The sequence below is a fragment of the Mustela nigripes genome, chromosome 9 (assembly GCF_022355385.1).
Source record: "Mustela nigripes isolate SB6536 chromosome 9, MUSNIG.SB6536, whole genome shotgun sequence".
NCBI classification, from domain to species: Eukaryota; Metazoa; Chordata; class Mammalia; order Carnivora; family Mustelidae; genus Mustela; species Mustela nigripes.
In genome coordinates, this window is record NC_081565.1 from 31828279 (window position 1) to 31840547 (window position 12269).

The 12269-nt window shown below is 52.5% G+C and overlaps 1 protein-coding gene across 1 annotated transcript in view; it reads right to left on the bottom strand.

Annotated features, from left to right (window-relative positions):
* COL15A1 (collagen type XV alpha 1 chain) overlaps positions 1-12269 on the bottom strand; it is a 102111-nt gene that overhangs the window by 17080 nt on the left and 72762 nt on the right. Inside the window, exons 23-30 of the mRNA XM_059411206.1 lie at positions 10756-10818; positions 8234-8302; positions 8088-8123; positions 5392-5445; positions 5231-5290; positions 3864-3932; positions 3709-3750; positions 1056-1101 (exon numbers count right to left, since the gene is read on the bottom strand). Coding sequence (XP_059267189.1) covers positions 1056-1101; positions 3709-3750; positions 3864-3932; positions 5231-5290; positions 5392-5445; positions 8088-8123; positions 8234-8302; positions 10756-10818 — 439 coding nt within the window. The remainder of the gene's footprint in view (positions 1-1055; positions 1102-3708; positions 3751-3863; positions 3933-5230; positions 5291-5391; positions 5446-8087; positions 8124-8233; positions 8303-10755; positions 10819-12269) is intronic.

Consider the following 12269-nt stretch of genomic DNA (forward strand, 5'->3'; position numbering starts at 1 on the left):
CCTGTCCAGAAATGTCTGTTTCCTCCCCCTTGCCTCCCAGAGTGGCTCTATGAGGACAGGGAACCCCCAGGGATCTGAGACAGCAAATCCAGGCCCACGCCGCCTCCCCAATGTCCACCTTGCACCAGGGGCAGGGGCAGAGCCTTGAACTGGACCTGAGCATGGAGGGTCAAAGCCGTCTGGTTTTGCAAAAGCAACAGAAAAACCACGGGGCCAGATATCATCAGTGGGACTGCTGCCTGACAGGCCATGGACAAGAGAGGTCAGTCTTGGGGGGAGAAATGACCTTTACCCATTTAAACAGCAAGTGTTCAGAGATTCCAATCAAAACGGGGACAAGCAGGGAAGTGGTGTGGGGACAGGGAAGCAGAGTGACTGCTCCCCTGCAGGCTCCTGTCTCCTGACCTATGCCCTCTGTGGGTATCTACTAATGAAACACCCAGAGCCAGCGCCTCTCACGCTCTCCTGCGCACAGACCTCCAGGAGGAGCTTAAAGGGAGCCTCGGACGAGCAGGTCCGCGGTGGAGCTAGAGATGCTGCATTTCTAACGTGCTTTCCGGAAGTGCTGCTGCTGCTGGTCTGAGAGCACACAGAAGCAAAGGGCTTCTGAGCTCCCATGGCCCTTCCCTGTATTTGTTCCTCACACACTGCATTATCATGGTTTTTAAAATAGTTCCATCGCATGGGGTCTAAGGGCCTGGGTGGCAGGAACGGCGTAGGATTCCCCTGCCGCAGCCCATCCCACAGCATGGGGTTCTGTCATGAGTTATGGTCTCTGTGGATGCTTTACAAACAAACTAACAAATGCACAGAGTACTTCCCGCTAGCTAGAAGTCCCACCAAGATGTACAGAACATGCAGATGTGTGACAAAACCACAAGAGGTGCCCAGCCCCACAGCACTGTCCCCGCGACCCCTGTTCCCAACCACACGCAGCTAGATCTTCCCAGTCATGAGTCATAGGTCCAGCGCTGGGAGTGGAGACTACCTTCTACAGAGCTACAAGAGTCTGGAAAAGTCCCACAGAACCATAAGGTGAAGAAGGGACACTGTACCATGAAAGGTGATGAGTTCTGAATTCCCAGGATGTGAGATGTCAACCTGGAGAGGAAGAGAGTCAAGGTCATAAGGCACCCTGTCATGGAGTCAGGCCCTTCTTGGGTTCTCCCAAACGCTCAGCTCCCCAGCAGCCCTCACTGCATAGGCCAAACCAGGCCTTCAATGTGGAGGGGGTGGGGGCGGTGGGCACCAGAGGCCTGGGGGACACTCACTGGCTGGACAACTCTGCAAAGGGAAGGCACAAAGCTTCAAGATAACAAATTGTGGCCAACTATGAGTGTCCTTAGCCTCCTTTCTTATGATTTCGTACTGATTCATGCCAGAGGTCAAGCATCTGAGTGAGCGATGTTCACGGTCACAAGGCTGGGCCAGCCATGAGCTCTGCTGCGGCATAGGATCAAGGAAGGACATAACGAACAGGAGCTGATGATGGGAGCGGTAATTAATAAGGGGGATTAGCATTTGGTTCAAGGGCTCTTCTAGACTCCATATTTGGAGTCAGGGGCCGGCCCCCAAGTTATCCTAGATAATCACTCCTTCGCAGTTCATTCCCAGACTCTTGCATTTTTCTCATCTACAAAATAGAGCTACCTGCAGCCCTGCTTTTAATACCCAGCTTCACCCTTTGCCAGCTGATACGTAGAATCAAAGTGACCACTCTGGTACCGGGATCCTCCTGCTTTTGGATGGAGGGTCACGAGCTGCTCAGAGGTCACCAAGAGAAGAACAGGGGGCATGGATGGGAACCCCTACAAACAACACTTTGGAGCTAGGGAAGAAGGCTGCAGTACGAAGCTGATACCATGAGGCTACACCAATAGGGTCCTCCACTCCCAACGTGGGCGGACACTGTGGTGTCAGAAAGGGGCTGAAAGGGGCACCTGGGTGGCTCAGTGGGTTAAGCCGCTGCCTTTGGCTCAGGTCATGATCTCGGGGTCCCGGGATCGAGTCCCGCATCGGGCTCTCTGCTCAGCAGAGAGCCTGCTTCCTCCTCTCTCTCTCTCTGCCTGCCTCTCTGCCTACTTGTGATTTCTCTCTGTCAAATAAATAAATAAAATCTTAAAAAAAAAAAAAAAAAGAAAGGGGCTGAAAGCAGAAGGGGCTTATAGCATGATGGTTGTGGACAGAGAGCAGTTCTCTTCCAAGTGTCCATTTTGAGAGCTGATCCAGAAAGGTCCATGGTGTCCAGCCAGACAATGTGAAATCAAAAACTCATCAAAAATGCTCTGAGCTCATCACTGGTTTCTTTTCAGGGACCTCATGACCCCAGGGGCCATGGCTACGGCAAAAGGTTCTAGTACAGGCTGTGGTGACAGCAGTAGCATATTTACAAAGATCTCCAAGTTTGCCGAGTGCTGACCCATGGTTGTTCCATTGACCCCTGCAACCGTGTTAGCGGAGAGGGGCTTTGGGCACAAACTCACGGGGTCCCTAGAGCAAACAGGCTCTCCTTCTGTATGATAAGGAGGCAGGATGCAGCCATCTCTTGGAGGTGTCCCTTCAGGCCATCACCATAACATGACCTGGCTTCCTGTGGTCCTCATGGAGATCTGGGAGGCGGCAGGCCCCTTGGTCATCTTAGTGGGTCCTGTCATCGGCCTTCTAAGCCAGAGTTCCCAGGCCCTGGGCTGCAGACTTGTGGGCCTCAAAGTTTTGACACAGACAGATGTCCAGGCAAACACGCAGCCAGACTGCGTCATTTTAAAGCTTCTGACCCAAGCCTCACCACCACACCCAATAAGCATCAATTATGAACCCACTGCAAGGAATCTTTGTAAACTGACATCTGCAAGCTCCTGAGAAGGGAGGCCACGCCTGTCTAGTTCACCCCTGTGTCTCCAGGGCCCAGCAGAGTACTCGGCTCTGGGCAAGTCCTCAATAAATACTTGTTGAATGAATGAGAAAGTGATCAAACATGGTTCTGTGACTAATGCCTGTGCGTGGGGACAGGCCCTCTCTCCCTGACCCTCCCCATGGAAACAGGACCCTCCCAAAACAGGGAAGTCCTGAGCGACAATGCCACTGCCTAGCTGGGTGACCAGGCACATGCCTGAATCCTGGGAGTCACAGTGTCTATACCTGGTGCCTGATGGCCAGGGGACCAGAGGGACGACCCCAGCTTGTTAGGACCACGGACCTGGACAAGTCAGGGAGCTTGTCTGAGTCACAGTTTGCTCACTCACTACAAAGTGGATGGGAGTGCTCACCTCTCTGGGTTGTGTGCTATGCAGCACCCCAGTTAGGAAGGGACATCCCAACTCAGTTGTAGGTCTTAGCCCACAGCTCCTAATGCAAAGAACACTGATTGGAATTGCTATATTTTCCCATCGATACTTTTAAAGGGTTTTTCTTCCTTCTTACTGAGCGGTTCCATGCAGGAAGCTGATGTGGTTACAGTAATGAGACACTGCTTTCCTGATCCCAATACAAGGAACACTCTGACAGCACATGCACCTTTAGAAGACCCAGTATGTTTCATTGCCACCGTCTGTTTTCTAGAAGCTTCCAGCTAGTTACTTCGGGGTGATGGGAGATATCGAAGAGGATGTCCTTGGACTGCAAGGGCTCAAGACAAAGACTGGTCACCTCCTCTAGGTTGCTTTCTATGCCCCAGTCTGGCCTGTAAGGCAGTGACTCCCCACTACTTACTGGCGTTTTGCAGTGTGGCCGGACTGGTATGGGGAAGACAGCCTGTGCAAAATGAGAACAACAGAAGTGAGGCCATCAGGACCCCCGACTCCAGCTTAGGCCAGTCCGGGGTCATTCCCGCGGAAGGTCTCCCTCCACCACCCCGCTCAACTTACTCCTTTGATGTTAACCACAGCTCCAGGGGGCCCCGGGGGGCCTGGAGGACCAGGTAAGCCAGGCGGGCCCTGAAGGGAGAAGAAAGGTCTTTTCTGAGTTCTGGTTATTGTGTGCACAAGTGATGTGGGTTATTTCCTCCAGGATTTGGGGACACGACTCGAAAAGAAGAGTCCTCTTAAAGTTCACCTCTCCCACAGGTAGGCCTGACACTTCTAAAGAGCACGACTGCCTCCAGGACTCCCAGGGCATCTTTATAGCAGCCCATGGTGGGGGGAGGTGGGTGTGGGCAGCAGAACAGACAGTGTCCCTGGTTTACAAATGGAGATAGAGGCCCAGAGAGGGGAAGTGACCTGCTCAAGGCCACACAGTTGGAACTCAGATTCTAACTCCCAGAGCGGGGCTCAACCAACAACAAAACCCACCACCTCTCCACCAGCACATCCCTGGTATGGGGTGGGGGGGCAGGAGGGGTGGGGAGGGTCCTTCACCAGACTCGGTACCGGGGAGAATGTATGTAAAACTCTTCCTCAATAGCAGAGCTATTTTCAAAGTCAGGTCAGCCCGGCCTTAACACCATACAAAGATTTCTTGAGCGTGGATTGGAAGCAGGACTGCTCAGCAGGAGGGGCGAGGTTCTGACCACAGGCATGAGGAGTCTGGCCTGCTCGGAAGCCACACTCATTATCCTAAGTGAAGGCAGGAGTGCCTGCTTTCCCTAGCATCGGCACAGGCTTGATGAGCTTGAGCCAGTCCCCACAAGCTTTAGTAAAACTACATTCCTGATTTCCACACATTCAAAGGAGAGACAGTGTGGCGCCAACAAAAGGAGACTTAGCAGAGAGTGTGGGACACAATAGGTGCTCAATAAACATTGACTTCCTTATTGTAGACCCTGGAGCCTACTGCTGTCCCCCATGTCTGCCCTCTTGGGAGCTTCCGCCTAAGAAGCTGACTTGATACCAGCTCACGAACACGTCCTGAGCCCCTAGAGATGTGCGAAATCCCAGGACTGGGTATGGAGGGAAGACAGATTATTACCCCAGGGTCAGAAAACTGGGGTTGGAGACCAGATTTCCTGGCCACATCTGGATTGCTTTCTCTGTCTTGGATCTGAACAAGGAAGCTTCTGTTCCACTAAGGTGTTCTCAGGGACACAGATCCTCCTGAGGGTGAGCTGGAGGATGGGGAGGGGTTGAAGGATCTTTGAAAGGCAATGGAGGAAGGAGAAAAACACTCCTAAAGATTCTGTCTGCAAGCCCCACTTGCTGGACCTGGCACACTCTCGGTCCTCCTTTGGGTACTGAACTCAGGGCTCTATCCCACAGGGGGTGGGGGGAAAGGCTGGGACAGTGGTCACGTCACTCACCGGCATCATGATCCCTCTGTCTCCTTTGGCGCCCTTGAGGCCATTCAGTCCCGGGCGACCCTGAAACCCACAGGTCATGCCTTAGTTAACCCACTCCCCAGCAGCTAGCCCAGCCCACGCGTCTGCCCCTCATGTGCAGTCGGAGGAACACCGACACCTACAGGTCGTCCGGGAAGGCCAAACTCTCCTTTGTGTCCAGGCGGTCCTTTGGGCCCCTAGAGGCAAAACAATTACCAGATTAGAAAGAACAGAAAGTCAAGAGCCAAGGCGATGGGGGCCACTGGCCTGCCTTCATGAGCAGGTGTGAGGATGAATCACGGAAGGGAGGAAGGGGGATAAGAGCCTTATGAAGTAGCCACCTGCCTGTCCCCTTTCTCCCAGCCTCTCTGCTCTATTCTGGGACCACCTGTTCCACCCCTTACCTCCCCTGGAGCTCCTGTAGGCTCTGCCCCGCCCCAGGCTCCCAACCCCACCCTTTCCGTTAGAGCTTAGGAAAGAACAAGAGATCAGGAGCTCAGGGCCTTGAGCCCTAGGTAGCAGGGTGCAGGGGTAGCTTAGAAGCTGGATCTATGCTCTAGGTCTTAGGTCCCAGGACGTGTCTCCAACTGGAGTAATGTAATCCTGCCTCATTCCTCATGTCCGCCCAGCCTGAGAACCTGCCCCAGGATTGGGCTTCTGCCTTGCTCCTACTCTCAGGACCAGAGTCTTGGGCTAGCGCCCCGATTCTCCAGAAGAGTCCTTGACCTGTGGACCCTTATTCATTCCAGCGCTGGCTTTCTATGTCTTCATCCTTCTAGAGACACAGCCCTGTTCCAATCTCCTGCAGGAACCCTCATGCCTTCTGGCATCTGGGAGATCCACGATGCATACGACCTCTTCCCAGAAGAGGCTCTACCTCCAGTCTGCCCCTTCCTACTTCTGTAGGTGGGTCTGCCCTGTCTCCCAAGGGAATGCCTAGTTTAAGCTAAGCCCCTTCTTCCTGCTGCCATTAACATATATGTTCACGCCCTGGAAACTGGCAAATAAAGCTGAGTGGAAACACGCTCTGAACATAACGGACCCAGCCCACATTACTCCTCATGAAAGAAAAGCAAGAACAGAAGGAATCACAGGGCGCAGGCCACTTGGTGGTATGTTCTAGTGCAGAGCTTCTCAAATGTCAGTGTGCCCGGCATCACCTCAGGTCTTGTCAAAATGCAGACCCAGGAGGTCTGGGGTGAGGCCCAAGGCTTCACATCTCTAACAAGCTCCCAGGGGGTGCTGATATGCTGATCCATGAGCCACAAGCAACATGGCTCGAGGGAAATTGTACAGGAAGTGTAAGCTGTACAGGTCATGAGGGGCACGGCTGCCCTATAAGGCACCTTTATGCAAATTAGGAGGTGCTTCCTTCCAATCTGTACTTGGCAAGCTGTGCTCACACCAGACTTCAGTAGGAACCATCAAAGCAGCCATCCCCAGCAGCCTGCTGGCCACCATTGCTAACACCACTATTTCCCATGGGACCAGATGATAGTAAGTGGTTAACCAGTGGTGAACACAATACTCCCCCAGTCTGCCTTAACCCACAGTTTCTCCTCTGCAGGGCAATCCATTCTGCCTGACTTAAAGGACCAAAGGGCTCAGAAGGGCCTTTGAAGGATGCACCTTGGAGGTTATAGCCCATTCATTCACCGAAGACATGTGTCTTTGAGTCCTTTATCCCCAAGCCTGAGGTCCAGCTTCAACTGAAGAAACTCTGGGGGCAAATCTCCAGGCCAAAAGGCTTCTGAAGAAATGCTTCCTGGAGGCAGTGGGAAAACCCTGAACATGGAGTTTGACAGGCTTGGTCGAGATCCCCAATGTACCATTTACAAACTGTGTGACAGATGGCAGGCTCCTGACTCTCTTTGACTTCAGTGTCCTGGTCTCTAAAATGAGGATTCTGATAGTCACCCTTCCGAGTGCTGAGGATGAAATGAGATGGTGTGAAGTGTCGGTGTGTCTGAGCCACAGTGGGGGGCCCTACACCTCAATTTTCTTGTTCTTTAGTGGAGGGGGTGGAGACTATGACAAGAGAGGCTTGTAGTTCCTTCTGGAGAGAACTGGCAGTTTCCAAAACCATTCAGCAGCCCAACTGGGTTACTGATTCCCAGAGCAAGTAAGGCAGGAAGGGTCCTATCATATCACCTCGTACTAATCCACTACCTTTCCCTTACCGATGGGAAAACAGAAACCCAGAGAGAAGTGGACTTGCTCCAGACCTCATGACAAAGGAGCCATAGATCCACAACTAGAATCCGAAAAGCAGAGAGGCTCTCTGGGATTCCTTGGAGGGGCTCCCGGGGCAATGCTGGTGAGCACGGGGTACCTGCACAGCACCATCCGGGCCTTCCCACCTTCCTGGACACGCGGCTCGACCACACTTCTGAGCGCGCCCTCCCCCCATCCCACCCTAAGCATCTGAGCTCTTTCTGGCCAGTAGAATGTGCTAGAGGTGATGTTCATCACTTTTCATGGCCTCTTTCCTCTCTCTAGTCCCAGCCTGCCCGTTGGAAGATGCCAGTGTGGTCTCGAAGCACCAGATGGTGGAGTCACAGGATGGAAACTTCCTGGGTCCCCTAGTCACAGCTTGGAGGGAAGGGGAGAGGCCCGCCGAGGAACCACCACCATGGGCTTAGCGGGAGTGAGGAACACGCCTCTGCCGTGTTAAACCGGGGAGACTTCTACTGCTTTACAATTAGCTTACCCTAATCCACACGCATCGGGCCACCTCCTTTCTATTTTCACAATGGGGACAACTCAGTCTAATGGGACCCATGTATGATAAACCCTTCAGCCCCCAGACCAGACCCGGCCGAGGGCCGCACCGGCTTACCATTGGTCCCGGGGCTCCGTGCTCTCCAGGTTCACCCTAAAGCAGGAAGACATGAACTTGTCATTCAGAGGGCCACAGTCCATGGAGGGAACAAACCTGGGATGCTGACACAGATGGTTGCCTTCAGGGTCGGGTGACACAATTACCTTTTTCCCCTGCAGCCGTTCCAGCGGAATGTCCCCTGTCAGGATGGCACCTGGCTCTCCCTTCTCGCCCTGCAATTCAGAGAACCTTTGATGACATGGGGCTCCTCCTCACTGCCTGAGCCCCACATTCCTGTCACCCTGCCCCACCCCTCCAGCCCCACCGCTTCAACATAACCTGTGTCTGGAGAAAGAACCACTAGCAGCCTCCTCAGGGTTATTGCCTCCAAACACCACAGGACCAGGCAGGGGTCCTGCAAGCTCCCCCCGCCCAGGACTCCCTAGTGTTGACAGATCTGCATTGTCATCCCCTACCTTCCTGGGACCAGCCTGACGAGGTCCCCCCAACCTCTTGCTACACAGCACCCCTCTGAGCACTTCTGACTCCCAATTATTTTGTGGCTTTCTTTCCTAACAATCTTTATTCTTGTTAAAACATCTGTAACTGGAAAAGAGACAGGTGAGAACACCAGGAGCCTCTCTCAACACAGAGGACTTGTGTCTCCATGTGGAACTTTGTCCCCAGTGCCAGGCTCCTGGGCAAACCTGATCGGGCAAAGTTATCTCAGCTGCCGGGAGCTCGGGGGATAGGGAGACTGGTGGCAAATCCCACCCCCAAATCCTGTCCTCAGCAGAGCCATCTCCTTATCCCAGGAGGCTGGTGGATAGAAGATACTGGTGCACAGAGAAGGCTGGTGGAGGAACCCTCGATACCACCCTGAGGCTTTGGCTCCAAGCTTCAGCGCTGGCCCCTGGGGGGGGGGGGGGCTGGGCTGGACCCCACTAAAGTCTCCCTCCCACGGGGCCACAAGCAGCCAGGACAGTGATGCCGAAGCAAGCAGAGCAGCCTCTTCCCTCCGTCCCCCTAAGCGCCCACCTCATGTTCAGCTCTTACCCCTCCGCCGGTGAGGGAAGGCAGTCCTGAGCACGGCAGCAGCGAGAAGGACAAGCACAAGAGCGTTAGAGGCGGAGCGAGAGAAAGCCTGTTTGCTGTGAGGCCTGGCAGCTGGCTGGGCGCCCTCCCAGTTTTCAAGATGGCAGGAGATTAGGGGCGGCCATGGTGTGTAGATCCCTCTAGAAACTGTGTAAGGCAAGAGCCACTCTTGCTTGACCAGGCTTCCTCCCAAGCCAGAGCAGCTGCTTGCCAAAGGCCCAAGGCAGTGAAAAGCATCCCAGACATTGCCCCATGTGGCGCCAAACTTAGACCCCCTTCGTCCAGCACACTGCTCCCCCTCCCCCCAAGACTGTGGTTCAACAGACATCAGAGCCTCTGTTGGGGGACCAGGGTCGGGTGTTGGCGGGGGAAAGAAAGAGAGAAGCTTAATGCTCTCTCCTTTTGGAGAAATAACCACCCTCTGTGACTCTCAAGGCAGGCTCCAGGGCTGCTCCTACTGGCTTTGCACAGACCTTCGATGCAGCAGTGGACATACTTTCTGTCGGCTAGTTGCACGTCCGTTCCTCCTATCTTACTTCTGTGTCCCTAGTGCCTACTATGGGAAACTGGCTGGCACACCCCAGGGAACAGAAATGCGGCGGATGAGCACACAAATGGATAGATGAATTAATGACCCAGTCCCGAGTCATTTGCAATCTGTGTAAGGATGTCATTCTCCACCTTATCTATAAAAACCAACTGGGGAGTTAATTCTAAGAGGCAAAGGTGGAAGGGTATAAAGGTCCACTCTTTGTCCTGGGAGCTCCAAGGACATGCTTTTTATTCCAAAGCTTTTAGACCAAGACTGCCATCCAAATGCAGAATGCCCAGCTTATAATTTCTAAATGTCAGCATTCATTGTACTCATTAATTATATATTTTTTATTCAATAAATGTCTTGACTGCCATCTGTGTATCAGGACCCACGCAAAGCACAGAAACCATAGAGAAGAAACTGGCATGTGGCCTGCCCTTGGGGAGTACACACTCTAATGCGGGGGTGCCCAACAGGGAGTTAGACAAAGCACAGCACCTGTGACAACACTCAAGGGCGTGTTGAGATCTTTTCCCAAACCGAGATGAGAATCCATTTCTCCTCCCATGGCCCACCTATACCTTGGAGGACCATGGAGATTAGAAAAGTTAAGAGCTGGGGACTGATGGCTAATAAACACAGAGTTTCTTCCTGGCATGAAAATGTCCAAGAATTGGGTGCACCTGGATGGCTCAGTCTGTTAAGTGTCTGCCTTTGGCTCAGGTCATGATCCCAGGGTCCTGGGTTTGAGCCCCGAATCAGGCTCCCTGCTCAGCAGAGAGCCTGCTTCTCCCTCTCCCTCTATGTGCTGCTCTGTCTACTTATGCTCTCTATCTCTATCAAATAAATAAATAATATCTTAAAAAGAAATAAAGAAAGAAAAGAAAGAATATGTCCAAGAATTGGATAGTGGTGACAATCCTTTAAGGGATAGCTTCTGTGGTACGTGAAGGATATCTCAGAAATTTTATGGAAGTTAACAGTGACTTTCAGCCATTGGGAAATACTTGGCCAATTCTGGAGCATGATGTCACTCAACACCCAGCTCCCTCTTACCTGTTCTCCTTTCAGTCCTGGAAATCCAGGCACACCGGTGTCCCCTTTTGGTCCTCGAGGGCCCTGGAAGGAATCATCAGAGGCTATTTTATGGTTTATTAAGATTAAAATGCTTTAGCCAAGTGGAATTATTTTTTTTCAAAAAGTAGAATATGAAGGGTCATTCTGCTGGTGGGAAGAAATCCCCATGAGCCAGGAAGCCGTGATCTGGCAGGGTCTGGCAGAAAGAAGACAACACTGAGCAAAGGCTTCCTCTGACAGCCGCCACTGGAACAGCCTCGTCCTGCTGCCTCGGGTGGCCCTGTGGGTCCTTCCAGGCCATCCCATAGCCGGCCTCCACCCACCATTCACCTTCCGTGACTCCTACTTCTTCTCTGGCTCCCTACCACTTATGGGGCAAGATCCAGGCAGCCCAGCCTGACACCCAAACCCAGCCCAGACAGCCTTAGACCTCACCCCCTTCTCCCTGTCACCCCACCAGGGTGAGCCTTTCCCCTTCTCCTCTGGGCCTCCGCCCACGCCTGTCCCCTTGCAGGAAGGCCCGTTCACCCCCTTGAGGAGCCAAGTTCTGCACACCCAGCCAGAGCTGACCTCTTCTCAACTCCAACAGACGCTCAATACCTGTGACGATGACTCACAGCCAGATGTCTGCCCCAAAAAGGCTCACATGCTTTACTGCCATGAAACTTTCCACTAGTCCCTGTCCTCTCCGCTGGGGTAATGGGTGAGTTATGCATGAGAGCAGTGGCTTTCAAAAATTTGTGATTACTATTTTTTAGCGATGAAGCTCTCTGCCATCCTTTTTCAAACAAGACTTAAATGAAAACCCAATATATAAAATATGTCAAACAGAGCTGCTTTATTGGAAGCTGCCTTTGTGGCCTCCTCTTTACTCCCTAGAGTGGCCCTGTAGGCTCCCTCAGGAACGCAGAACTACTCATCTAGAGGAAAACGTATTCTGGAACATGCCACCAGTTTGAAGCCACCACGCCGGGGCTCAGAGGTGTGGCCTCTTTTCCTAACAAAGAGGTGTCCTCCTCGGCTGCCGCTCTCTCCTGTGTCTAAGGGTTACTTCATACGTATTTTCAGTGTCATTTTCGGAGATGCTCCTTTTACAAAATGTAAAAAGTTCAGAAAAGTAAAAAAGAAACAGAAAAAAAAATTGTGTATCATCCCACCACCAAGAATCAATTTATGTCACAGTTTTGATAAATTCCCTTCATTTTCCCCGAGACTGTGTATAGGCCTGCTGGCAATGGGACGTTCCAGAGCTGTAGTGTCTTGGAGAAATCATGTAGATTTCACTCTGGAGCCTTGAGCTTCAGCACAGGTTCCAAGTTCTAGACAGAACTGATCAGTTTCTACACAGAAACGCATATTCACCTTCCACAATGGAAACTCCAGTGGGGTTTCCTATGAACTATTGGACTTCCGGTCTATGATTCCACTTCCCCCATCCCCCATCTCACTTTAGGAAACTGATCTGCTGGAACTGTATCGACCGTATCTATCTA